Consider the following 24,135-nt stretch of genomic DNA (forward strand, 5'->3'; position numbering starts at 1 on the left):
GCTGTACCCCTCTTCTCCACCTCCCTGGCTTCCTTCATCTTCCCATTTCTAGCTTTTTTTAGCAGTGATTGACAGCTTTTACTACAGCAGGAGCTAAGCCACCTGGGTCTACCTGCACTATCGAGGGGAATAACAGCTCCTGGGGAAGGAACCCATTTTATCTGAGCAAACAGCTGGGGGGGAAGAGAACAGACACGCTCAGCCTAAGGCACAGAGGCATGGTAGAAGAAGGGCAGGCAGCAGCGCTGAAGATGAACCTTTTTCCCATTGTGTTTCAGTCCGTTTCAAGCCGCACCCCACTCAAGTTCCTTGTTTTTCAGCCAGTTCCTACCACCACCTGGAATTCCCTTCCACTGTCCCGGCCCAGCTAAGCTAAAGGCCAGGAACTCGGGACAGAGAAGAACCTTTGGCCCATCTGTGTCATTTGCAAATGGCGTGAGCTGGACTCAACTTGCTGTGGCTGGATTTGGAAAAGGCTGAATATCGGTTTGTCACCAGCACTGGGTTGAAGTTTGGGCTCCTTATATACATCATAGGCTGTGGGTGCTTTTAGTTCCGCAGGTTGTGGAGGGATAGACACAAGAGAGGAGACAGTGAAGTCAGCTGAGGAAATCACTCTCCGCATCAGACAGAGGAATCCCTCATCAGGCGCGGCGCGGGAGGCTCCTTGTGCGCAGCACTCGGGGTGTTGGGCCAGGCTGCATGAGCAGGGCTGCTGCACAGGCTGCTCCCCACCTCCCCAGCAGCTCCTGAAGATCCAAGGCTCTTAGAGCAGTACATGGTGCACACCAGCTGTGAGAGGCACCGAATGAGCACCGGCGAGCCTCTGCTCCACGACAGCCGCGGCTCAGGCAGGAGCTGCTGCCGGGGACCTCTGCATGCTGCTGGAGCCGTGCCGAAACAGGTGAGCAGGGCAGGGGGGAGTGCAGGAGGACAGTCCCGGTCAGGCACTCCTGGAAAGCTCATGCAGCATGTTTCAGACCTGTTGGTGCCAATGCTATCCTCTCTGAGTCCATCCCTCTGCTCTCGCCGTAGCTTCCTGGCTGGCAGAGGCCAGTCTGTGTATCCGAGGAAACTTCTGGAAAGCCAACAACACCCATACCCTAGCAGAACCACACACACCCACCTCCTCAGGGCATGCAGCAAGAAGCCTCTGTCTCCCACTTACATAAGGAGTTAAAAGCCACTGATTTTCTCAGGTCTTGGGACTTTAACTATGCCATCTCCAGCCCCAGCCCTTCTCCAGCCTGACTGCAGCTCCCACCTGCACAGAATGCAGTGCAGCCTGATCAATTCTGTCTCTCATGGTGACAGAAGGATCATTTGCTGCCCTGATCACTCTGTGCTGTCTCAGGCCGGGTGAGGGTTTGTTTCCCCTCCAACCAAATCATTATAAATTGACATTATTCATGGGCCACTACTTCACCCTGCCTCAGCTCTGGTATGAAAGCAGCATGAGGGATCAGATATACAAAACCTATTTCTCTCCTGCTTCCCATAAATAAATATCATGACAAAGTGAAAGCCACTTCCAAGGGCTCTGGAGCTGTCATGTGTGGTACCCCCATGGAAAAGCTAGTCAAGCCACCTTTTGTTTCCTTGCACTTTCTCACCCTTCCCATGGCTGGTGCAGAGACTGTACCAACATTAAGCATTGTGTTAAAAGAATCCTGGTTCCCAGCACCAGAACATCTCACTGCATGTTAAGACATGTTATCCTACTCAGGGTTCAGCACCCCTCTTCCTCCTGTCAGAGAAAAACAAAGTCCCACATGCTGAGGCGCTCTCTGCTTGTTAGGGTACCTGGAAGTGCAGTCAGGAGAAGTGAAATGAGGACCAAAAGATGGATGCTGCTGTGGTGGACAGAAGGCCGCAGGCTGGCGGGGCTTTATTTGGATGTCTAGAACAAGTGAACGCAGTGGGAAGATGCAGAGACTGGACACAGGCAGTTCAAGAGAGGTTTGGGTGGGTTAAGGTTTTTGTTTGGGTTTTTTTTCCCAGGGATTTGGATTTACATCCTCTTGTTTTTTCAGGAGTTCACCCGCCATGCAATGTTGAGATGAAAAGCACATTATCCTGGTCCTGGAGTTTATAATCCAGCTCACCCTGCAGGCCAAGAAAAAAAATGAAGAATTGTTTAAATGTCATTTCCAAATACAAGCAGCAAAGAGAAAACAGCTCATAAAAACGGTGAGTATTAAGGAGAGCAGAAGGGGACAGACTGATGTTTTCATCATAACAGAAGCGAAGGTGAGAAATCAGCCACAGTGCTGATACTCATCACCCCACATGGTTTTCTGGACCAGGATTTTGACAGAACAGGTGGTTGCCTGAGGCAGGGAAATGGCGAGGGGCTGTTTGTTGTCTGAGCACAACAGTGGGCTGAGAAGGGAAGACATTTACCAGGTGCCTGTTTGAGTTGAAATCTCCCTGTGGCCTTTACCTGCCAGGCACCACGTCACTTGAGAGAAGGTGGTTCTGTGTGGGGCCTGAAGGTGCCAGGTGCCCCCCACGCTGTCATACCACATATGGGGGGACCTGCCAACAGCCAGAGGTGCAAAACTCAGCTCCAGAGACCAGAGAAAAAGGGTGATCTCTCTTCAGACCCTGTCTGGCTGATGAGACTCAGCAGGTTAGAGAGAGGCTCCAGGCTTTTGAACAGCCACAGTACAGGAGATAGATTCCAGCCTGCCCCTTCCCCCTCAAATATGAGATGCTTTGCTTGGGGCAAGAATCAGAAATAGCTTCTGTGAGAGCAACCACAGAACAGAGAGAGCAATATTTTCAACAAAGAAAGTCAAACTGAAGGAGTACAGACCATTAGTTCCCAGTCTGCCTCGTTGATGAGCACCAAAATTCCTGGCCTCCTGCAGAATAGAGAAAAATAATTAGGATATAGGGCTGCTAAAAAGCTCCACAAATAGTTAAGAACAAGGGATGTCATAGCACAGATCACAAGCTGACTGCCTATAAAGCCAAAAAAGGGATCCTAGCATGGAGGTGGAAGCAGGTACAGTCTGTGCCCTTTCTAGATCAAATAAAGGGGATGCAGGAGTAATCCCAAAGCTCATTTGAATGAAAAGGCACCGTTCAGAGGATGCTCCAGGATGACTGCATTTCCGTATGATGCAGAAAAGCCAGGTAATTAAAACCCACACACGACACTCAAGCGCAGAGAGCTCAGTGTGAAGGTAGGAAAAGCCATTCCAGTGCCCCTACCAGAGGCACTAAACACCTGGGATCCACTCCAAGCCCCTCATTCTGAGCAAAGGGATTTCCCTTCTTTGATCTTCAGTGTCCTGCAATTGTCTCTCCTGTTACAAGGGGACCTGGCACATGCTTCAGCTCACAAAGATCTGTGACGAATGTTAAACAACCCCAGTGCCACCTCACAGTCAGGGATGGCTTGCACAGCTCACTCTGCTCCATTTCTCTTGCCTTCCTTTTTTTTTCCCTACCCCCCCTCCACGAGACTGGCCCCATTTTGATAATAAAAATACATTTCCCAGAAGAAGTATTTGTTGGCATTTCTCAGAATGACTGCTTCAGTCCCAGTGATGTCAGCAGGGAACAGACAGACCTGCTAAAGCTCCTGGAATTGAGGATACAGGTGCTTCTCTGTTCCAAGTGACAATGAAGAGAAAGTATAAATGGCCCTGCTTCATGTTTAAGGTTTAAAGATTTGGGGTGAGGGCTGCAAAAGATGCTCTCTGTGGACAGTGCAAGGTGTGCGTGGGATACCTCCCACTACCACTTAAGTAAATCCTGTGTTTTCATGGTCACTGACTTACCCAATAGGAAATCTGCTCCACAGGAAAAATTCCCCAAACTGTGGGGATGAACAGAGAAACACAAGGAGGATTCATAAAAGTTGTACTTACACAGTTTCCCCTTGTATAAATAACTCTGGTCGCTCTTTCAACAGATTCTGTTTGATCCACTTGAGCAGGTTTCTGATATCCCCTGGAAGAAAGAAGGACAGGGTTTACAAACTAGCTGATGGCTCCCGGTGATGCCAGAGCAAAGTGATTGTTTATCCACGGAAGAGCAGATGAGGAACATGCAGGATGGATGGGGATAGCTGCAAAGAAACTCACAGTCCTGTCCCTGTGGTTTGGCAGAAGAGGTTTCCCACAGAAAACTCATCCCACAAAGAATGAAGGCAGCTCCTGCTGAAGCACCAATCTGGCAGCAGATTCCTAATATTCAGGTCTCTAACACGTCCCATATCTTGTGCATTATCTTGTCACCCAACAAATTATGTCTACTTCTCTTGTGCGTTTAATTAGATTTAGAAAGTCCAAACAAGCAAGCCTAAGAACCTGAACAGTGACAGACACTTTTGTACCAAAACCAGCACAAACTCTTGGACACATTTGGGCTCTGGGGCCCAAACCTTGGGTCCACGGCCATGCATTAAACAGACAGGAGGGACACTTACAGCATCCCTCAGCATCACACCTGCTGCTGTGGAGTGTTCCCCATGCTGTGCCTGCTCCCTCCTTCTACACTTTATGCTTAGAGCTTCTTTATTAAAGCTCAGCCTTTATCTTTCCATTTCAGTAGGTGACATGAAGGATTTGTCTTCATGTAAAAGGAGGAGGAGACACTGCTGGCGGGTTTTTATAGTATCAATTTTACTTTGTGAGGCAAAAACAATTTCTTTAGTGATAGCATCAGTTAATTTCCTATTGGAGAGGTGAGAAGAGACGGGAGGGGAACAATCCGTTACAGGGCTTAGAGAAGCTGACAAATTGCAAAGTGGAGTTCTCCTGCATTTGCCTCTATATTTCACCATTCCACAAACCACTTCATCATGCCGAATCCACAATCAGTTATTCTCCCAGGGCCCCTTTAAACAGCCCTTTGAAAGCCCCAAAAGAGTTTTGTTTGTTTTCAAGAAGCGAGGAAGCTTTCTGAAGGCACAAATCCACCAGTGAGGGCTGCAGGCCCGCTCCAGGAGGAGCAGGGATGGCAGGATGGGTTTCTTATGTGAGGTAAGCTCACTGCAGTCATGAGGAATCTTTCCACATGTGCTTCTCTGAATTAAATTCACTCTGTGTACCATTCCCCATGTGTTTGCTTCATGACCAGCAATACTATATGCATTTGTAGTGGCTTGAATCAGCCCAGGCCTTATCCCAGGATTTTATGGGATCATGGATGTTATCCAGAGCCAAACTGGGGTTGTTCTAAAGAACGTCACCCTTATTGCTTCTGTCACACCCAGGATGAACAGCCCTGGTGTAGACAGGTGCACATCAGCTAGGCAATGGGGATATGTCCATCTGCAGCAGATGGGGGTCTCTTCTCCCGGGGAAAGGGGGAGGGGGATGCTCTGAGATTCCCCTCTGTTCCCCCTGCTTTCCCCCAGGGCATTGGTGCCTCCAAAACAGCATTCTGACTCTAAAACCCCGATCTCACCACAGCACTGCCCAGAACACAACAGGTATTGCTACCTCCAAGCACTGGATCCCTCTGATCTGGGCAAAGGAGCCGCTTTGTGCCTCAAAACTGTCTGGTGAGCTAGATCATCTGCCTGGGGCCAACCCACGACTGCCTTGTAATGATATGTACTTAAAAAGAACAAAATAGACCATTTTCTGCCTCCTTCCTAGCAACATGCACCGGGGACAGGGAGCACCACTAATGTATTTACATACATATACATACATACATATATATGTATGTATGTATGTATACACACACACATATGCACCACAGCGGTCAGTCAGCCACCAGAACAAGAGTTAACTACATTCACCTTCCCCTGAAAAACGCTGCTGCAATGTCAAGCCCTCAGGATCTCACACCCAAATGGCTCCCGCTCTCCATCACCAAGACATGAAAGCTGTAAAGGAAGGAAGATGGAGAGGAGCCTTCAGGAGAGGGAGGGGTTGTGAAGGGGACACCAGCCCCACCGCAGCATCTCCCGCGAGCTGTTTCATATTTATGCACTTGCAGCAGGGCACACAACAATGAGCTGTGCCATATACCATTTTCCTTGCATGGAATAAGCAGCCCTTTCCTCTGGGACCTTTCAGGAGAGATCATTTAAACAGAAACACGCTGCACTAGCTGGATAAAAGGCAGCCACCTAGAATCAGCCTGGACGGAGGGGCGAGAGGACTGATTTATTCGAGGCTGAGCTGGAAGACTCCCTCGCCCCATCTCCTTCCATAACAAATGTTATTTTCAGCTATTTACATTCATTTACTCCTACCCAGAAGTCATGTACATACATATTGAAGAATTTAAACAGTAGGAAAAAAACCCAGACACCCCTATGCATGCCTGGAGCTTGCCCACCCTGAAAGGTACAAAAATTAGGATCCTTTCTCCACAGCCAACTTTAAGACAATACTTTCATCTGCTTTATCAGCACTGAATTTTTTCACCCATCTTCATTTCTCTATGTCCTATACACCAATATTACTAGAACAAATCAATTATAAAGGATGATAGATGACCACAGCCACACCAAAACTATCTCCCACAAGTAAGATGTTGAAAAGGAACAAGATTACTTCCACTGCAAGTGGTCTGTGGAGAAGCCATCTTGCAGCTCAGTGCCTCCAACAGCAGTCTTGATCAACAGCTCACAACTGTGTTCTCATGATGGAAATAATAAGAGCAAAATTATAGCACAACTACTTATCTCTTACAGTTGATATATGTAGCGTTCCTAAGACATTTTCTTTGTGACACTATGCTACGGGTCTAACAGGTTTCCAGCTCCCTGGGCCAAGGATTTTCTATGCAAACAGCAGGTTCTCTACAGATGAAGGAAAATATAAAGAAGGAAAAAAATCTCAGTCTGGTCAGGCACCACATCTGGTGACAAGTTAAACCATCATTACAATGCAGTGATTTCACACTCATGTTAGTTAGAAGCTGGCCCCCATCACAGAACAGAGGCATCTGCTTTGGCAGAAGCACAGTTGTACTACAGGTGCTGTGACTTGGCTGCAAAACGTGCTGTGCATTTTGGCTGTGGAGGGAGCTTCAGGTGAGAGCTGAGACAATACAGCATTTTACTCTAGCATTACCAACTTGAACCCAGCTCATCCCAGTAATGATGCATTTTTACCACTGCTGCACGGTGTTACTGAAATATTTTTGGTAGCCTACTCCATTTCACTCACAGCAAACAAATATCACATCAAAAATGCACTCTTAATTCTCATTAACTGTCCTCAACACTGGCAGCATCAGAGGAGAAGCGAGACTGAATCAGCCAAGGAAGGGGAAATATTCTCAAACTGCAAAGGAGGGAGTGAAGCACATGGTAGGAAATCCCTGTCTTATTTCTACACAGAGACAGCTTCTGCTGCCTGTGCTAACAGTTCATCAACCCTCTCCAAATTCTAAGGAAAAAATAATCTAAACTTAATTAAAAAAAAAAGAAAAGCAGACAAACATTTGAGAAAACTGCTTAGTTCAAGTGCACAGATGGGAGCCCAAGCTCACAATATACGCAGAAAACCCATCACCCAGTGAAACACAGCGCTCAGGAAAACAAGATGTGTGCTTGCAGTGACACAAAGTCATTGCCTTGTCACGCAAGAGCATGGGATGCAGGAACTGCAGTGAGCACACACAAAAACCAATAGCCTCGGCTCCTGTTCAGCCCAGCTGCACCACAGACACTCCTGGTTGTGGCACAGAGTACTGCACACTGTCCTCCTGCAAATCCTCCAAGGCCTGACCTCCTGCATTGCCTCAGCTGTTTCTTCATGAAGAATCAGCTGAGCTTCCTCTGCAACAGGAATGCACCTAATAGTCCATTTTAGCACTGCCCTGCCTGGGTCCACCCGCACCCTCAAATGCAGGGCTGAAATCCATAGATCTTTCCTAGCTCAATAAAACCTCCTGGGCCTTACAGATCCATCAGTGACAACTCAGGAAAGAGGGCACTTGCTGTGTGCAGAGAGAAACCAGGTGCCTCGCATAAGAAACACCAAGCTGGGTGTTGCACTAGAAGGACAATGAACTGATAAAGGTGCAGAAACATGGAAGGATTTTGTACAACCCTGATTCCAGCTGACACGGGACACACAGCCCCTGGCTCCCAGGGAGCTGCAGAGGTCACTCATAGATTCATACATATATGCAAGGATGTGTCCCCTGCCTTAAAATCCACATACAAACTTGCACAAAGCCTCGAAGGGCACCCAGAAGGTGTAATTACACCCATTTTTTTGCCTTGCTTGCAGAACTGGGAGATTATTTCAGGGAAATAGGGGAACCCTATAAAGGCTGAACCATGGAAAATTCCCTTCTGGTCTGCAGTAAATAAGATATATGTGGCACTGGTCACTAAGGGGTCAGTGCTGCAGGAGCACAGCGCTTTCCCGGGCTGCCTTGCGGACACCTCCCTGTGGGGTACCATTTCTTTGACCCAGAATAAGATCATTTATCATACTGACCATGGCTGAGCTCCAATTTGCTGAGGTCACTAACTCTGGACGAGCGCTGCTCCACCCACATTCTCAGCCACCGGCCTGTAACCATGACAAAGCCCCTTCCCTGCCGCTCCTCTGCCATTATTCCCCCTGCCTGCATGGAAATGTATGGAAAAACAATTTGTATGTCTCTTTCCCTGCTCAAGCAGCTTGTTCTTAAAACAGACAAACCAGCTCCAAATACCTGCCGCTCTTCCAAGGTGCATGATTGCTCCTTGCTCTCGGATCTGAGCAGACCCTCCAGGTGTCTGCTCTCTAAAAGAGCTCAAAACCAGATCTAAGGGATCCTTCCAACTCTCCAGCCTCTCATCTGATATGCAAATCACTCTCTGAAGCAGACCATGGTGTGCCATAAACTGCAGAAGAAGACCTGGAATGGTTGATATAAATGGAGTCACAGGCAAATGGATTTGGTATTACGCAGAGTGAGCAGCCAGGCAAATTTTGCAGGAAGAACAAAATCCATTTTCTCTGACAAGTGTACAAGCCAGTCCTGCCACACACTGAAATGGGCAGTGATTTAAGTACTAGGGAAGAAATTAGGGGTAACTACAGCCAGGCATAAGAGCATTGCAATTGTTGCTCTCATTTGTTCTTATCTGCTACAAATGAACACCAAGGTCTTGGCTTCTGTAATTTTTAATTGCTTTAAGACATCTTTTTCTTGCTTCTCATCTAGAAGACCAATGCTCTTCTGAATTTTCTTGTGTCCACAAAATGGGAAAGGATCACAGAGGTCTTTCACAGCCTTCCTGTTAGCAATGAGGACCCGGATCCCAGCTATCACCCAGCAATTCTCAGCCCTGAGGTTTTAATCACAATGTTTATGAACTGGAGAGGAGCTGCTTGAGATCTTCCACTCCCCACAGATTGCTGGTAAGGAAATACAAGTTCAAGGGATCTCCAATCCCACTGCTAGCCAGCAGCAAGCCTCCAGATCCATCATCTCCCATGACAAAAAAAACAGTTTCGAGCTGATTCTCAGGGTAAACCTAATCCCTACTCATTTCCAAAGTCAGAGCATCTAATCCCGTAACACCCAACGCTATTGTCACTTCAGGCTCCCAAATAAATGCCAGTGCACCAAACTGTCTCTTTTAATTAGGATCACAGATCACTAGTGTTGGCTCAGGGTCTTTCCTCTCGTTCAAAATTGTCAAAGGAAGGAGCTGAGAGAGCCTCAAAGACTATTGCCCCAGCAGCGAAGTAGCAGCCTGGGGATTGCAGACATTAAAAACAACATCTCCTTAACAGGTCCTGTGATTTTATCCCTCTGCCAGTGCAGAATTATTCTCAACAAAAGACCATCCTGAACCTTGTCTGCTCTGATTTTAAGAGGCTTGAGCACTGTAGACCTGCTACCAAACCCCAAGGAGACTGTGCCATGGTCTAATAGTTTTTGCAGTAAGGAATCTTCTGCTAATGCACTAAACTCCCATTTCTTCATTCCTCCCTATCAATCTATGCTAGATGATATTGCATCATGCTGGCTATAATCTGTCCTTCCCAATGATAAAGGAGATATCCCACCTCATCACTTTTCCATTCATTTATCCTGTTTAACCTTGAATGTTACTGGTTAATTTTTTTTAAGCTCTCAGCAAGACAATTCAGAGAATGCATTGCTAACCACCAGTGCAAAGCCTTGCCAAAATCCAGCAAGCTGAAATTTCCCCTCTCTCCTATTTTCCTGGTTTCTGAGTTTTGGGTGTGTGCACAGGCACTGGGGGTTAAAAAGGAAAACCTTATTCCTATTAAAGAGACTACACAGAGCTGATGTGCAGCCCCCACCCAGAGGAAGGTGGCTGCTCCTGCCAGAGTGGAGAGGGATTCCCTGGCAGCCTGGCACTGCTCTGCATGCAACCAGCCTAGCCGAGGGAATTCCCTGGGCTGGGCTCTCCCTGGCACTGCCAGCTGGATCAGAAAATGCCTTGAAGTCAAATCCTTGCCCCCCTCCCAGCCTGGCTGGTGGCTGTGTCCCCTCTGGCTGCTGGATGAGTCAGTGTCTCAGTTCAGCTCAAGAAACTGTCATGATTTTATTCCTCTAAATACAGAAATCGCTTCTCACTTTTGGGCTCAGATCTGCTTTGCTATTATTAGACTTTCATACAGGGCCAAGCACCATTAAACCGATTCCTGTCCACCCAACCCAGCCACCCCCACAGATACTCCAAGCCCCTCAGTCTTACTTGAAAGGGAAAAAGAAAGGGCCAGTGAGATGATCAGGGTGGAGGAGAGGGGGGAGTAAGATTTACAAGTGAATGGAGGTAAGAATGGAGCAGTTTGTGGGATAAAGGGGCTGCGGAGGGAGCTTTACAGATGTGCAGAGGGACGGCGGCTCATTGTTTAATTAAGCAGAAAGTGGCTCTTTTGAAAAGCAATTTTGCACAGGAGCTCTGAGCTCAGCAAACAACTCCTGCGAGTGAGGGCAGGAGGAGAAAGGAACAGCTGGCCCAGAGCCGTGTGAACCGCATGCTAAGCGGTTTAAAGGGCCCGGATCCTCCTCCTCAGCCCTGCTCCGCTGCCACCCTCTGAACAGCGCTGTCAGCACAGCAAATCCCACCGAGAGAAAAGAGGGAGACGAGGGGGGTGGCACACAGGGGTTATCCTGCTAGGTGTCCGCACTGCAATACAGCGGCTGGGAAGGAGGGTGTAACAGCCCGGCTTTGTTATCCCAGGGATTTGGTCACACACAAGAGCTGGTTTCCCAGTGCCTGGGAAGCTCCTTCCACAATGAGTTGGGATGAGCTGATCCGGTAAAGCGGCTCCACGGCCTCCCAGGAGGGTGATGGGACTGCTCCTGTGAGGACAAGCGTTTATTTCCCTGTTCCCTCTAAAGGGAGCCGTAGCCTCGCTGGGACGAGGACCTGGAGCTGAGCCCCACGCCAGGAACCGCTCGATCCCGACTGCTCTGATGCTGCAAACACTGCTCACTGACTGCCAGCAGTGCCTCCAGCCTGAGCTCTCACCCTGCACAACCCACTGAGCCCCCTTCCCTTGCCACCAAATCTATAATTTCCTGCCTAAAAGAGATGCACGAGTGGGATGCACGAGGAGGGGAATAACCCAAGTCCTTTGAGAGTTGCAAGTACCACACAGTGTGGTTAAAAAGATTTGACTGCATGAAGTTCCAAAGATCTATGGGGTTTTTTTTAACCATTCTTCTAATAAGCCTCTACACTAGCAAATATGTTTTTATTCTTTCTTTTGGAGCACGTTCTAAAATGTTAGGAATAATAAACAGAGCAATAAAAGCATGCCAGAATATTAATGACTCAACTACGATGTACTCCCCAGCACTGGGCACTTACCAACAGCCAACACCAACTGCTACTCGGGATTTTACAGGTTCTTTTGGCCCAGCATCCCAGTCAACACTGAACACATGCCATGCTGTATTCTGTGAGCCACCCTGCCTGTAGCATAGGTCTGATCTCTTGGGATCCCCAGGCTCTTTTCCAGGAAGATGAATGCTCCCAAGCCCCCAGCAGTCCTCCATGCTGCACAGAACAAGGACCCTGGAAAGCAAAGCTCTCGAGGAGCACATTATGCTCTTCTCTACAGGGATTCAACATAAGCAGCATTTGGCAGATTATTTTAATTTTCCCTCTTAAAAAATTCTGACTGGCAGTGGACTTTTTGGCCTAAAGTTTTGGTAAAGAGAAACCACAAACAATTACCAAATCACACTGATTAATAATTTAACCTTCCAGACTTGTAAAGTGCCAAAACACAGTGTAAATTCTTGATTAGCCCAGAAGGTCCCAGCAAGCACCAGTGAAACTAGTCCCTGTTGCTCCAAAAACACAAGTCCCACCACTGAAGCCACAGGAGAAGTTGGAATTCAAAAGTCTATGACAGCAGCTGAGCAGGCTGCAGCACAAGTGTCAGACACTTTACACACAACCCCAACCTCTCATCCAGAAGACAGCACACCAGAGATGTTTTGTGAACACTCTTAATTAGATGATGCTGCTGAGCTAAACCTAAAATGACTACAAGGGTTAAACAATGCCAGTGACTTCCTACCCTCCCAATAGCATCCATGCAACTCACTGGCCAAGACAAATCCACCACTGTGAGTCCCAGCGAGATGGAGGAAGGAGCTCCAGCATCACTTGCAGAGCAGTCATACAATGATCTATTTGATTACTGAAGCACTTGGTTAAATTACTGTGGCTTGTTTTAGGAGGATGCTGCCAAATACATTTTCAGTTTTTAATCTAAGGTTTCTCTCTTTTATGCTCCATTGTCTCTAATAGCCTCTTAGATGCTTGAAAATAAAGTTGATTTCCCTGCCAATTTAATCCTCTCTCCATGTGACAAATATCGCTATTCCCCCAGCTGCTTCTCCCACACACACTGTTTTTATGCAGAAGAAGCCAACAGGGCATAATGCCTTTAGATCCTCAAACAGTATTATCAGTGAGATCATCAGAATAGCCAGAAATTTGGGACAAGATTCTTGTTAACTTGAGGTCTTCTTTCTGCAATAGCTCTACAAGGTTACACAGTCCTGCAGAAAGCGTTGCTTAGGTAAATCTGCTGCCTATGCACACACACCACACCTTTCTAAGTTCCCACTTTGGCAGCAACTTTAAAATGCAGGCTGAGACAGCTCCACTTTGGAAATAAAGAACTGCTATTTAATTGACATCAGGATACAAAATGCCCCTCGGATAATAAAAATAGGTCCTGCCACGTGGTTGTACCCCTCGTGGCTTGCTCTTGTCCCATTTGCAGCTTCCTTCCTCCTGCCTTTCCCAATCCCTCTAGGAGTCCATCTCCAGGCATCAGAAAAGGACAGAGAATCAATCTTCTTGAAAAAATTAACTGGCTCTGGAACCCACCTACTTTCCATCTAGTGCCTGTTACCAGGAAAAAAAGAAATGACCACATAAAGAGTTTGCTCAAGCAACATTATAATTTAGAGAACATTGATTGCCCCTGCCAACTGTGGAGCACAGCTTGTTTTATTCAGGTAAATATTTGTAGGTATTTCTCCATATAATTTTCCACCTCCCCTCACTTCTGCGATATATATAAAGTGCCTAAACAATTAAAATACAGGTGGGCCTAATAACCCAGAGAGAAGCAACTGTTCTGCAAGAAGGAGGACAAAGACAAAAATAACCTAGAAAAAAGGAAGAGTAGATAAGAGAGGCCAAAATGGCCAAAAATAAACTTGGCAGCTAATGAAGTCACTTAAAATGGGGTTAGAAGTGCAGGTCTTCAAGTAGTGTTCATACTACAGGTCTTTCCCAAGAGAATTCAGTGATGGATGTTCAGGGTAAGGCAAGCAAGAGGATGTGCCAAGTAGAACTGAGCTGTTTCATTTCTCCAGTCATTGCAATTCTGGCTGCACGAGGGCAGCAGGGACCTGGCAATGTATATCTTTATTTACCTAGAGATAGGAGAGTTAAAATTTCTTAGTGTGAACAAGGGAAATACATGGAATTAGGAACAATATAAAACTGCAAGAAAATTATTCATTTTTTTTCTGGTATGATTCCATTGATTCCTCACTACTACAACATAATTGTCTTCTGGAAGTATCAAGAGGGGTGTCTCCAGCAATCCCTTATTGTCAGATATTCAGGCCATCTCTGCCTGCCCCATCCCTGGGCAGGGTGTAAATGTCACTACAGCAGCTGCCTCACAGCTCAGTTCATGCTTCTCAGGTGCTGCAATCTACAACCAGCCCCAAAATGAAACCTCCCTCACAGCCAAGGCACAAGACAGCACCAAACCTGGGGAGTTGACAAGGGAGGTACACTGTCAATTCTGCCACTCCTGTCACAGGGACAGCAGTGTCTGGAAAACAAGGCAGCGGGAAAAGCCGGGAGCAATAATGTGTTAGCTGAATCTGGAATGAACCACTGGAGATCACTGAGTTTTGAACCCTGAGGATGAGACAGACCTTCAGGGAGAGATTTATCCCTTAGGATAAATGCAGATCCTACTAAGGCTGCAGAAGTCTTCCCAGCAGCTTCAAGTGGGAATGGATCAGGCCACATACAATAGCACTGCTGACAGCCATCGGGTTGGAAGAATCCCTCTTTGGTATTAATATCCTCCCCTCCCCTGGCAGAAATAAACATCTCCTGTAATAACCCCTTTTTCTTCAGCATCTGATCATGGTTTGAACACCACCAAAACAGTGGGCGTTACTGGGTATTTTAAATCTGCAGAGCACAGAAGAAAATTATGCTCTAGCCTTCAAGTTTATAAACCAACTAAATGAGTGTTTTAGCTTTTTTTTTTTTCGCTACCTTTTGTTTAAAGATCTTAAGTGCTTCAACAGTGCTGGAATATAATGCTGAATTCTCTTTGATAAATGAAAGTATCACTAGCAACAGGGGAAAGTTAAACAACATGACTAAACTCACAAAGCAAATCAGCATCAGGTCATGTTTCTGGAGCCTTAGTCCCCGTCCTTAACCACAAGATAACAAAATATTGCAGTATTCCTATTATATTTGAATAACACATACTTATGTTGCAGCATCAAAAGCATTTCTACCAATCTCTAATTACTTCCAGGCACAGCAGAAGGATTTCAGGCCTGGAGTTCCCAGCACATACATTATGATATCAGCCATTCATGAGATATTGGTTGCTAACATTCCCTCATGGCTTTGTGTTATTTTGGTCTATAATCCCACTCCAAAAGCATAAAGCAGTGCTGCATAGCTGGAAAAATTCAGAACATATCTGTGGCAAAATTACACAACAACTGAAGTATGCACACAAGTGAGTTAGTGCAGCACTGTTTGGTATTGATATTCCAAATCGCAAATCAGGAATTATGATTGCTTATCCCTGGAACATCAAGTCTTGGTTTTTATTGCAGGGAAGGCCATGGGCAGGATGTCCAGCATCCCATTTGAGCATTAGGTTTACTGTTTTCAATTGCAGAGTTTATATTAAGATCACGTGGTCAAATGAGTAGATAAACAACATTTATGTTACATTTCTACACATATATAACACCACGTAAAAACACACGTATAAATATATATATGTGTGTGTGTGTGTGCTCTTCCTGGACAGGACAGGCAGGAAAAAACAAAGAGGAGAGGACGTTATTGGTGGTTTCAGGTACCAAGAAAGACAAACGTAGACTTGATGGAAACATCCAGAGGCTGTTGTCTATCCAGCAGGAGGGAGGCAAAAGTTTTAAGGAAGGATTTGATTCACAAGTGCTTAGAAGACAGGAAAGGTTCTCAGACTCTGAGAACCAACCCCTGTTTGCCAAGCTGCCTGATCCATGGCATGTCTGAAACAGCTTTAAAAATACTTTGATTCTTGCTGGCAACTCTAAGTGCTGTACAAACCAGCTTTGTTTCATTTGTTGTTCCTCTGTCAAGTTATCCAACAGGTTCTGATACTCACAAGGCTCTGGTTGACAGGGCAAAGTCACCTGATGCTTTTTGACACCATCGAATAAGAGTTCTGCACCACCTCTGAAATAAAAACAATGAACCACTGAGATTTTGCTTTATTGTCAAAAGAAGGCAGTACAAAAGAGGCAATTTACATAGATGCCACAACAGAGAAAACAAATGACACAGACTATATTTAGCACAGGATTCCCTTTGTCTTTTTTTTTTCCTGTCACAAACCAGAAGTCCACAGGGGAAGCTGTCAGCTCCCACTGCCAACACAGAGAGGAGACTCTGCTGTGGGCCAGAACCCCACAGTGCCAGGCATCATCCCAGAAAAACAGGAGAATGGTTCCCATTTCCCTGTGCTCCCAAACTCCTGTGCAGTGCTGCCTTCCCTCTCCAGCCACCAGCACTGCTTCCACTCAAACACCACCACACTACATCCAACGCTGCTCATCCCTAACACCTGCTGGCCAGAAATCTCAAAAATCGAGCATCTTCTGGAGTAAGCATTCCCCCAGTTTCCACGTGTGAACACACAGAAAGCAGAAATGACTCACTTGAAGTTACAGAGCAAGTCAGAGCCAGCAGTCTGAGAGTCCTGGCAACTCTTTCTTGACCTACTGACTACAAAGGTGTCACAGAGAGAGAGATCACTGGGAGAAGCAAGTGATGAGGGTGTGTGGTTTAGCATGAATGTGAAAGGTTTTTTCCTAAGGAAGTTCTAGCCCTGCCCCAGGGGCCACGGCAGCTGTGCTCTGGGCCTTGGTTGCCAGAGCCTCTGGTCCAAAAGAGGAGAGACTTTTGAGAACTTTTCTCCAGAGCCCCAGGGAGCTAATCCAAGTTTGAGTTGCTTTAGATCTGACCAAGGGTGGAGGAGGTTTTGTCCACCAGCGTTCCTGAGCAGCTCCCTCTCCCCCTTCCTCCCCCCACCATCACCTGCAGCCTTGAAGTTCTGAGAGTCAGCTGGAGAAGAGGGAAAAAAAGACTCTGGGCAAAGATATTAACCCTCTTCCCCTCTTCCATGGAAGACAGAGTGATTTAGAATGTAGAGAGACAGCATTGAGACAAAGTCAGTAAAAGAACTGAGAAAGACTATTGAAGATGAGATGGAGGAAGTGGACATTTCTGACTGGACTTCTCTGGATGTGAATTATGGGGAAATGGACTGTTTTTGTAATATCCTAATGCTGCTTGGGGGAATGCAAGTTCTAGCCAAAGGGTTATGTGTACTGATATACATGAGTTTTAATTGAGAATGTTGAATAGAATACATCTCTGGCTCCTGGGAAAGAATAAGGAGGTCTCTATTTCTTTTGAGATAGAGGCAATTTTAGAGATGGAAGAGAATCCTTGTTTTGTACTAGAAAAGCATTCTTAAAATGATACCCCAAACATGCAGAAACCCATAAACAGCTTGGAAAACTGTTATATGGGTGGGACTGCACAGAATCTGCAGAAATTACAGGCAGTTGCAGACCTGTGGCCTTGAAAGCCACCAGACCTTTTCTTGTGGCGTGTTCTCCATAACCCTAGAGAAGCTCCTCTCCCAAGGTGATGTAGGATCGTGTTTAAATGGTGACTGAAAATCATAGTTTTCTCTCTGTGTTGAGTGGGAAAGCGAACAGAAGGAGGTTGGGGGGGAAGGTGTTTGAATGTCTCATTTTTTCCCCTCTTCTTTTTCTTTAGTGCATGTTAATAAAATCTATCTGTTTTTACTTTTAAGTTGCGCCTGTTTCACCTTTTTCTCCCCAAAATCCTATCTCTCAGTTGGTAAACGAAATTTGGTGAATATGAAACCACAGCAGGGTGACATGGTAAAATATAAATAAACAAATCAATAAATACACAGTATTCCTCCACTGAACAACCCAATGTTCATCCCTCTTCTGACACTTTGAACACATTAGGGAATACCGTCAGATAACAACTGCTGGCCTCTGCAAGCACAGGAGACCAGGTATGAGCAGGATATGCAGAGGCTGGCAGGTAAAGGAGGTGGTCCTCACACTGGAAAAGAATGGGATTTGAATTGGGGCCTGGCCCCTAACCTTAGGCTCTTCAAAAGGCTAATTAATTTTTGTAACTACAGCTCAGAAGCCTCAGCAAGCTTCTCATCTCTGCTCCTCTTCTGGAAAAATTACAGTTGTGAAAACTTTGAGTTTTACCAACATCAATAATTTTTCACGATGTTGTGAGGCCACAGGCCAAACTCAGTCTTAGATTATACAACTTTTACATGTGAGTAAGGACAAGGATACTAAACACAGAAGCTGCTTTAACTTAAAGCACACAGCAGCAGAGAGTTTGAGCTTTTGACTCTAGACTGAACTCTACACTGGCCAAAGTTTTAACAACTAGAGAACTCTTAAAAAACTCAATTCACTTAATATTAAACTGAAGTAGAAAAATGACCAACCCATTTTTAAAGGGCACATAATTGTGGCAAAATGTTCTTTCAACCTAAATGCAGATTACTTTGGAAAAATTTTCCTAGGAAGCTACTTTCTGGGAACTTACTGATGCCTTTCCTCCCTTGGAAACCAACATAATAAAGAGAAATATTTAAAACAAGCAATCCCCACCTAAGTATCAACAAAGATACCTCCAGATGTTATTAAGTTCCTTTAAATTCAATATCTAAAAATGCCACAGTAGGTTTTCTTGGCTCTGCAATGGCAGAGCACAACAGAACCCTTGTTATGCCTTCAGCAGCATTACTTATATGCAGCAGCTCTCCTAAAGAGCACTCTGTTGGTGTTCTTCCACCAGCTCACAACAAATAAAAATCTCAAAATTGAAGCAGTGACTATTAACATGAGCGGAGATTCATGCGAGGGAACAAGTCATAACGATTATATGAAAAACATTTTTTCATGTCATGAAAACAAGGTCACGCTTTGTTACAGCGGGAAATGTAGATTGCAAGATAAGGTCCTTCTGTAAGGCGCGAGCTGTGGGGGACTCAGCTGTGGTTCCTACATAGAGAGCTCATTTATGCATTTCCAAGGGAAGCAAAAATGCATCTCACTCTTCTGGGAAAATTCTTCTGGGAGAGTTGTTGCAGCTGGAAGCGGGAAAGATAGAGGGAAGGATTCTTAAGGAGAATGGTGTTTAAAGGGTTATGGCATTTCTGTGTTTGTGAAAGGGTGGGAAAAAGCGAATAAATAGCAGCCTTTTAGTTTCTGCTAAAAGGAGGCTTTAACGAAATAACACAAGTATTTCCACAAATATACACAGCTTCTACTGAAAATGCTTTAAGATCCCAGGGCCTGAGCATAAGCAATGCTGATACTACAGTAGAAAAGGCCTGGAAACTAAAATGCTACAGAGTGAGAACCTGGCAGCTTTACAGACCTGACAGGGCTCAAACACAAAGCACAGTAAGGGCACGTGTCCACACACAAACACACACATAGACAGGGCTCAGAAGAAGAAGAAAAAAAGAAGAAAATAAACAAATTAAAAAAAAAAAAACGGAGAAACAAGAGGAAGGTTTTAATAAATATTTTTAATAATTAAAATAAAAAATACCCAAACAACTCAAAGAGGTTGAAAGAGGTGAAAGAAAAAGGCCTGACACAGGACGCTCACAGAGAGACGGGAGCGAGGCCCCGGGACAGACGAGCAGACGGCCCGGCCCCACGCTGCGGACACCCTTCGGCGGTGTCCGGCCCCTCCCGCCGATGCCCGGTTCCCTGGTTCCCCGGCGACGGCCGCTCTCGCTACCCGGGCCCGCAGCTACCATGACAGCGGCGGCGCCCGGGCCCAGACGCGCCCGTAGCGGCCCCCCAGGCCGCACGCAGCAACCGCCCCGCCGCAATGCCGTGGCCGCCTCACCGAGGGGCCGGTTCATCGCAGCCCATCCCGGCCCCTACCCTGCCCTGCCCTCCGCCCGGCCCCGACCCCGGCCCCGGCCGCGCCGCCGCCGCCGCCCGCGCTCACCCGAACTCCACCTGCAGCGACACGGGCGCCGCCATCTTGGCGGCGGCGGGCGGGAGGGGCGGGCGCGCGCGGCCGCGCCGGAAGTGCCGCGCAGACTTCCGGTCCCGCCGTGCTGCGGCGGCGGCGGCGGATGGGGCGGTTGTGGGCTCTGCCCGCGGCCCAGGTGCTTCCGTGCCTCATCCTCCCTGCTCCTGTTCCTCCCTGCTCCTGTTCCTCCCTGCTCCTGTTCCTGCCCCGGAGAAACTCCCGCAGTGCGGGGCGCGGCGCGGCCCGTGCCCTTGGTGGTGTTACTTTAATATAGCTGGGCGCTGGTGCCAGGCGGTGTTACTTTAAAATACCGATTTCTGCACCAAGTTGAGGCTTCGCCCCCCCCAGAGAACTCCTTTTCGTGCTGAGAGCCACACACAGGGCCCTGCTCGTTTAGAGCACTTGGGCTGTGCAAAGGCAGGAGCTGCACACGGGTTTCCCAGTGGGGGCTTCCCTGCAGCAAAGCTGCTACAACATGAGAAGTTCTACCTCAGCATGAGGAAGAACGTCTTTACATTGAGGATGGCAGAGCACTGGAACAGGTGCCCAAGGAGGGTGTGGAGTGTCCTCTGGAGACATTCCAAACCCTCCTGGATGTGTTCCTGTGTCACCTGCTCCAGGTGATCCTGCCTTGGCAGGGGGGTTGGACTCAAGGATCTCAAGAGGTCCCTCCCAACCCTACAATTCTGTGCTCCTGTGGTGCCAACCTCCTGTCTCGCAGCTCATCGGGATTGTTGTGGGGGACCAGAAACAGCTGGGTGATGCTAACAACAGCTCCCGTCCCCACCGAGAAGGTGCAGTTCTGCATCAGGGGTGGCTGTTCAGCACCCCTCCTGCTCGGGCAGCCCCTGCCAGCCAGCACATCCCCACGGCGCCAGGCACCCCCAGCACAGCGTTAAACAACGCGGCTCACATCTGTCGCCTGTTTGTTTTCCCCTCCTGTCCCCAGAGAAGGCCCATGTACACAGACAGAACGCAGCCATGGCGGTGACAGCTGGGCTGTGCTTCTCCCCCACAACACAGAGCTGAACAGGGGCAGCACTGGTAGAAAAACTGCAGCCTCTTAACCCTCCCTCCACTCAGCGGAGGGTTTGGGTTTAAAAAATACATGTACATGTGCACACATGCACATAGAAATGTAATAGCTATGCATATACATGATGCATTATGTGTAAGGGGCATAAATTTACACAGACAGATTGCTCTTCGTTTATGCTAACGGGGGTCAGAGTACGCCTAACCCCGGGAGCAGAAGGTGGTGGTGTTTGTAATGGCCTTTTGTTCTCCGAGGAGATCATTCTCTGGGCTGGGCCCCAGGAAAGGCTGGTCCCTCCGGCAGATGAATGCTGCCGTCGCTGCCGGGGTTACATGATGGCAGAGCCGTGAAGCTGTTGACCGTGGTCTTCACCCAAAAAATTCCAACTGGATTTTATATATCTCTAAATCCCAGGAGATACGGCCCAGGATGCAATTGTATGGAAAAGCAGCTGAGGAAAGAAGCCTTCAACAAAAATCTTTACTTCAGAACGGGGTGAAGCATTCTGTGTTCAGAGGATCTGGTAATCTTGATTCCAGATCAGTGTTTCATATAAGCTGTTCTTCTTGCTCCCAGAAATCATTTATGAGGCCAAATAAAAGCAGAACTAGCTCCTAAAAGAATCTTGATTCCTGACTTACACAACAAAATGGTACAGATTTAGTGTTAGTACCTGCCTGGAAAAGCAAAAATAGATTACAAGAAAGGGAACAGTAATCATAAATACAGTTTGGCTCATTCAAGCATTCAAAGCTGGTTACTGTTAACAATTGTCCTGGACAAAAAGTGACCACATGAGATATGGGGGACGTTTTTATGGACGTTTTGTGCTTGGGAGAGGAATGAGTCCTGTCTCCATACTGTGTGCTGAAATCAGAGCACCACAAATTCTCCGGGATATGTTTGGGATGGGTAAACTAAGCACGAAACCTCCTCAAGAAAACGCAGTGCTGCCTTGTCGAAGTGCTGTAAACACGGAGGGTGTTTGATAACCAGGTACATAAAACCCGGTAGCTGTGGTGCTCACTCAGGTTACTGGGGCAGGAGGCCGCTGACCAGGGGCTCTGGATGCTCCCATTCCCCTCCCACAAAGCCAGCTGCAAAGGGAACACGTTGGAAATTGCACCTGGCAATGAAGAGAGGTTAATTTCTTTTGTCTCATTCCCATCTTCTGTCTCTTTTTTCCCTGCCAATTGCACGCTTTCTCTTTCTCCTTGAGAGCAGAAGGAACGTGCCTCCATTTCTCCACTGAGGGTTTATTCTGGAGGAAACGTTTTAGGTCGCCATCACATCCTAGAGGGAAATGTAGTTTATAAATACAGAAGGGCCTAGTGCCACGAGGAAACATTTTATCAGAGAGCCCCGAACTGACGATTCAATTATTTTTCAATAAAACATCAGGGGAATGCGCAAACAGCTGCTCGCATCCTTCCACACAGCAAGTCAAACTTCAAGGGGAACAATAGCTGGCGAAAGGAGAGCCATCGTGGAGGCGGTGACAATGGGTTTCCTTACTCGGGGCTTTGTTTGATTTCCCCGTCTCAGTTTTGAACTCCCTCCGCCGGAGAAAGGCGAGGGGGTAGGACGGGGAGAGAGGGAAGCAGGCAGAGGGGAAGGAGGGTCAGTGGGAGTTAAAGCCTTTTGCAGCCTTTCTCTCCCATTCATGTGGTAATTGGGTGTCAAGCAGAGATCAGTAAGATGGAGCCCGGCCTCTGTGCCCGGGTTAAACTGCAGCAGAAAGAAAGCGGGAGCTGAACCGATGGAGGCCTGAATGTCATTAGGGCGGGAGGAAGCGCCTCTCCCCCGGGAGCCCTTCTGCCGGGGTGCTGGGCTGGGGGGGCCGCTTCCCATTCAGGGCATCCCTGAAAGCGGCCAGACAAAGCGGGAGGGCGTCCGAACAATGCCGCACCCCCGGCTCTGCCTTCAATAGGGAGCTCTAAACAGGCGTTTAACCTTCAGAATAGCTGAAAGTGATACTCAAAGCTGAGGGGGTGGCTCGCCCGCCGCTGTTAGCCTCTTCCTGCGGTCGGGCAGGCGGCCACTTGGATGGCCGGAGGCAGGAGGAAGGCTCTCGCTGCCCTCGCTTCCTCAGGTCCCTTGGCACGGCGCTGCGGGTGTGCGAGGTGTCACCTCCAGGGCAGGATGAGGCCACCAGTCCTGCCGGGGCCGGCAGGGTGCTGGGGGCCCTGGGAAGGCTGCTCTGCACCGGCAGGGATGGGACTGGAGCAAGGCAGGGGGATGTGGCACAGTTAGGGCTCATATCCCGCTTCACAAGCCAGGGATCATTTGTCAAAGGATCAGGGAAGATCTGGGCAATGACCCACATCCTGAGCAGGAATATGTCCTGGACTTGGACAGCATCACCATCGCCTGCAATTCCTGTACTGCATGATTTCAACTGCCCAGACCTCCCCCAGAGCCTGGCCTGCCATCATTTGTGCCTATGTGTGTATTTTTAATGAACCAGGAGAAAAGCAGATCAAACCCAAGGTTACTTTGGAAGGTGGGATTTGCCACTGAAATGGGCCAGGCTCAAAGAAAGCAGAGCAGGACCCATCCCTGAGCCTTGCTCAGCTGCAGTCCAGCCATCCTGTGCTGTCCAAGAGCTCAGCAGGAAACAGCCCCAAGGACATTCTTCTCCCTTCTGAAGCCCCGCTTTGAGAAGGAAAGCTCCTGTCCCTTCCCTCTCACACAGCATGATGAGATCTTCACAGACCATCATTTTGGTGGAATCCTTGGCCACACAGCCCCTTCAAACTGGAGAGGGAGAAGCCACTCCTGGCCCTGCTCCTGGTTACACTGGAACCAGTCAGGGGAATCAAGTATTTCCATTTCTAAAGAGTGCACCAAAGGATAGTCGCTTCTTTAGTCCAGAATATTTCCCTGTCACTGCTTAAAGGCAAAGCCAGCTCCCCAGCGTGCAGAGGAGCAGGCAGCTGTCATTGTTTGGGAAGGCTCCGGCACACCAAGAGTGGCAGGAGGAGGCTGGAGAGATGCAGTGTTAAAGATTGCCACAGACTTTCTTAGCAGCAGAAATTAATTTCACCCAGAAAGGTTCTAAGCAACTTGCAAAGCCCCCACCTGCATTAAGGCTTAAATACACTCATTTTGCAAACCAAGGATGGCTTGGCTGGGCCGGACCTAGAGCAGATCATAAAGAAAGTTGCCACGTTTTTGTCCTGATATATTGTCACTGTCCAGGACACAGGGTCTGGGGGAAGGAGTCATCTCCATGGGGAAGAGTACATTTGGTTTGTAAAGCTCTTTGGCTTTG

The 24,135-nt window shown here is 47.6% G+C and overlaps 1 protein-coding gene across 1 annotated transcript; it reads right to left on the bottom strand.

Annotated features, from left to right (window-relative positions):
- Window positions 1-1,854: 1,854 nt before the first annotated feature.
- URM1 (ubiquitin related modifier 1) lies at window positions 1,855-19,879 on the bottom strand. Its single transcript, XM_066332651.1, has 5 exons — window positions 19,799-19,879; window positions 15,861-15,931; window positions 3,882-3,963; window positions 2,819-2,867; window positions 1,855-2,106 (listed from the first exon to the last, which is right to left on the bottom strand). Exons 1-5 carry the CDS (start codon window positions 19,831-19,833, stop codon window positions 2,038-2,040), a joined length of 306 nt encoding a protein of 101 aa, XP_066188748.1. The 5' UTR covers window positions 19,834-19,879; the 3' UTR covers window positions 1,855-2,037.
- Between the last annotated feature and the right edge of the window lie 4,256 nt (window positions 19,880-24,135).

The sequence above is a fragment of the Sylvia atricapilla genome, chromosome 19 (assembly GCF_009819655.1).
Source record: "Sylvia atricapilla isolate bSylAtr1 chromosome 19, bSylAtr1.pri, whole genome shotgun sequence".
In the NCBI taxonomy this organism is placed as follows: domain Eukaryota; kingdom Metazoa; phylum Chordata; class Aves; order Passeriformes; family Sylviidae; genus Sylvia; species Sylvia atricapilla.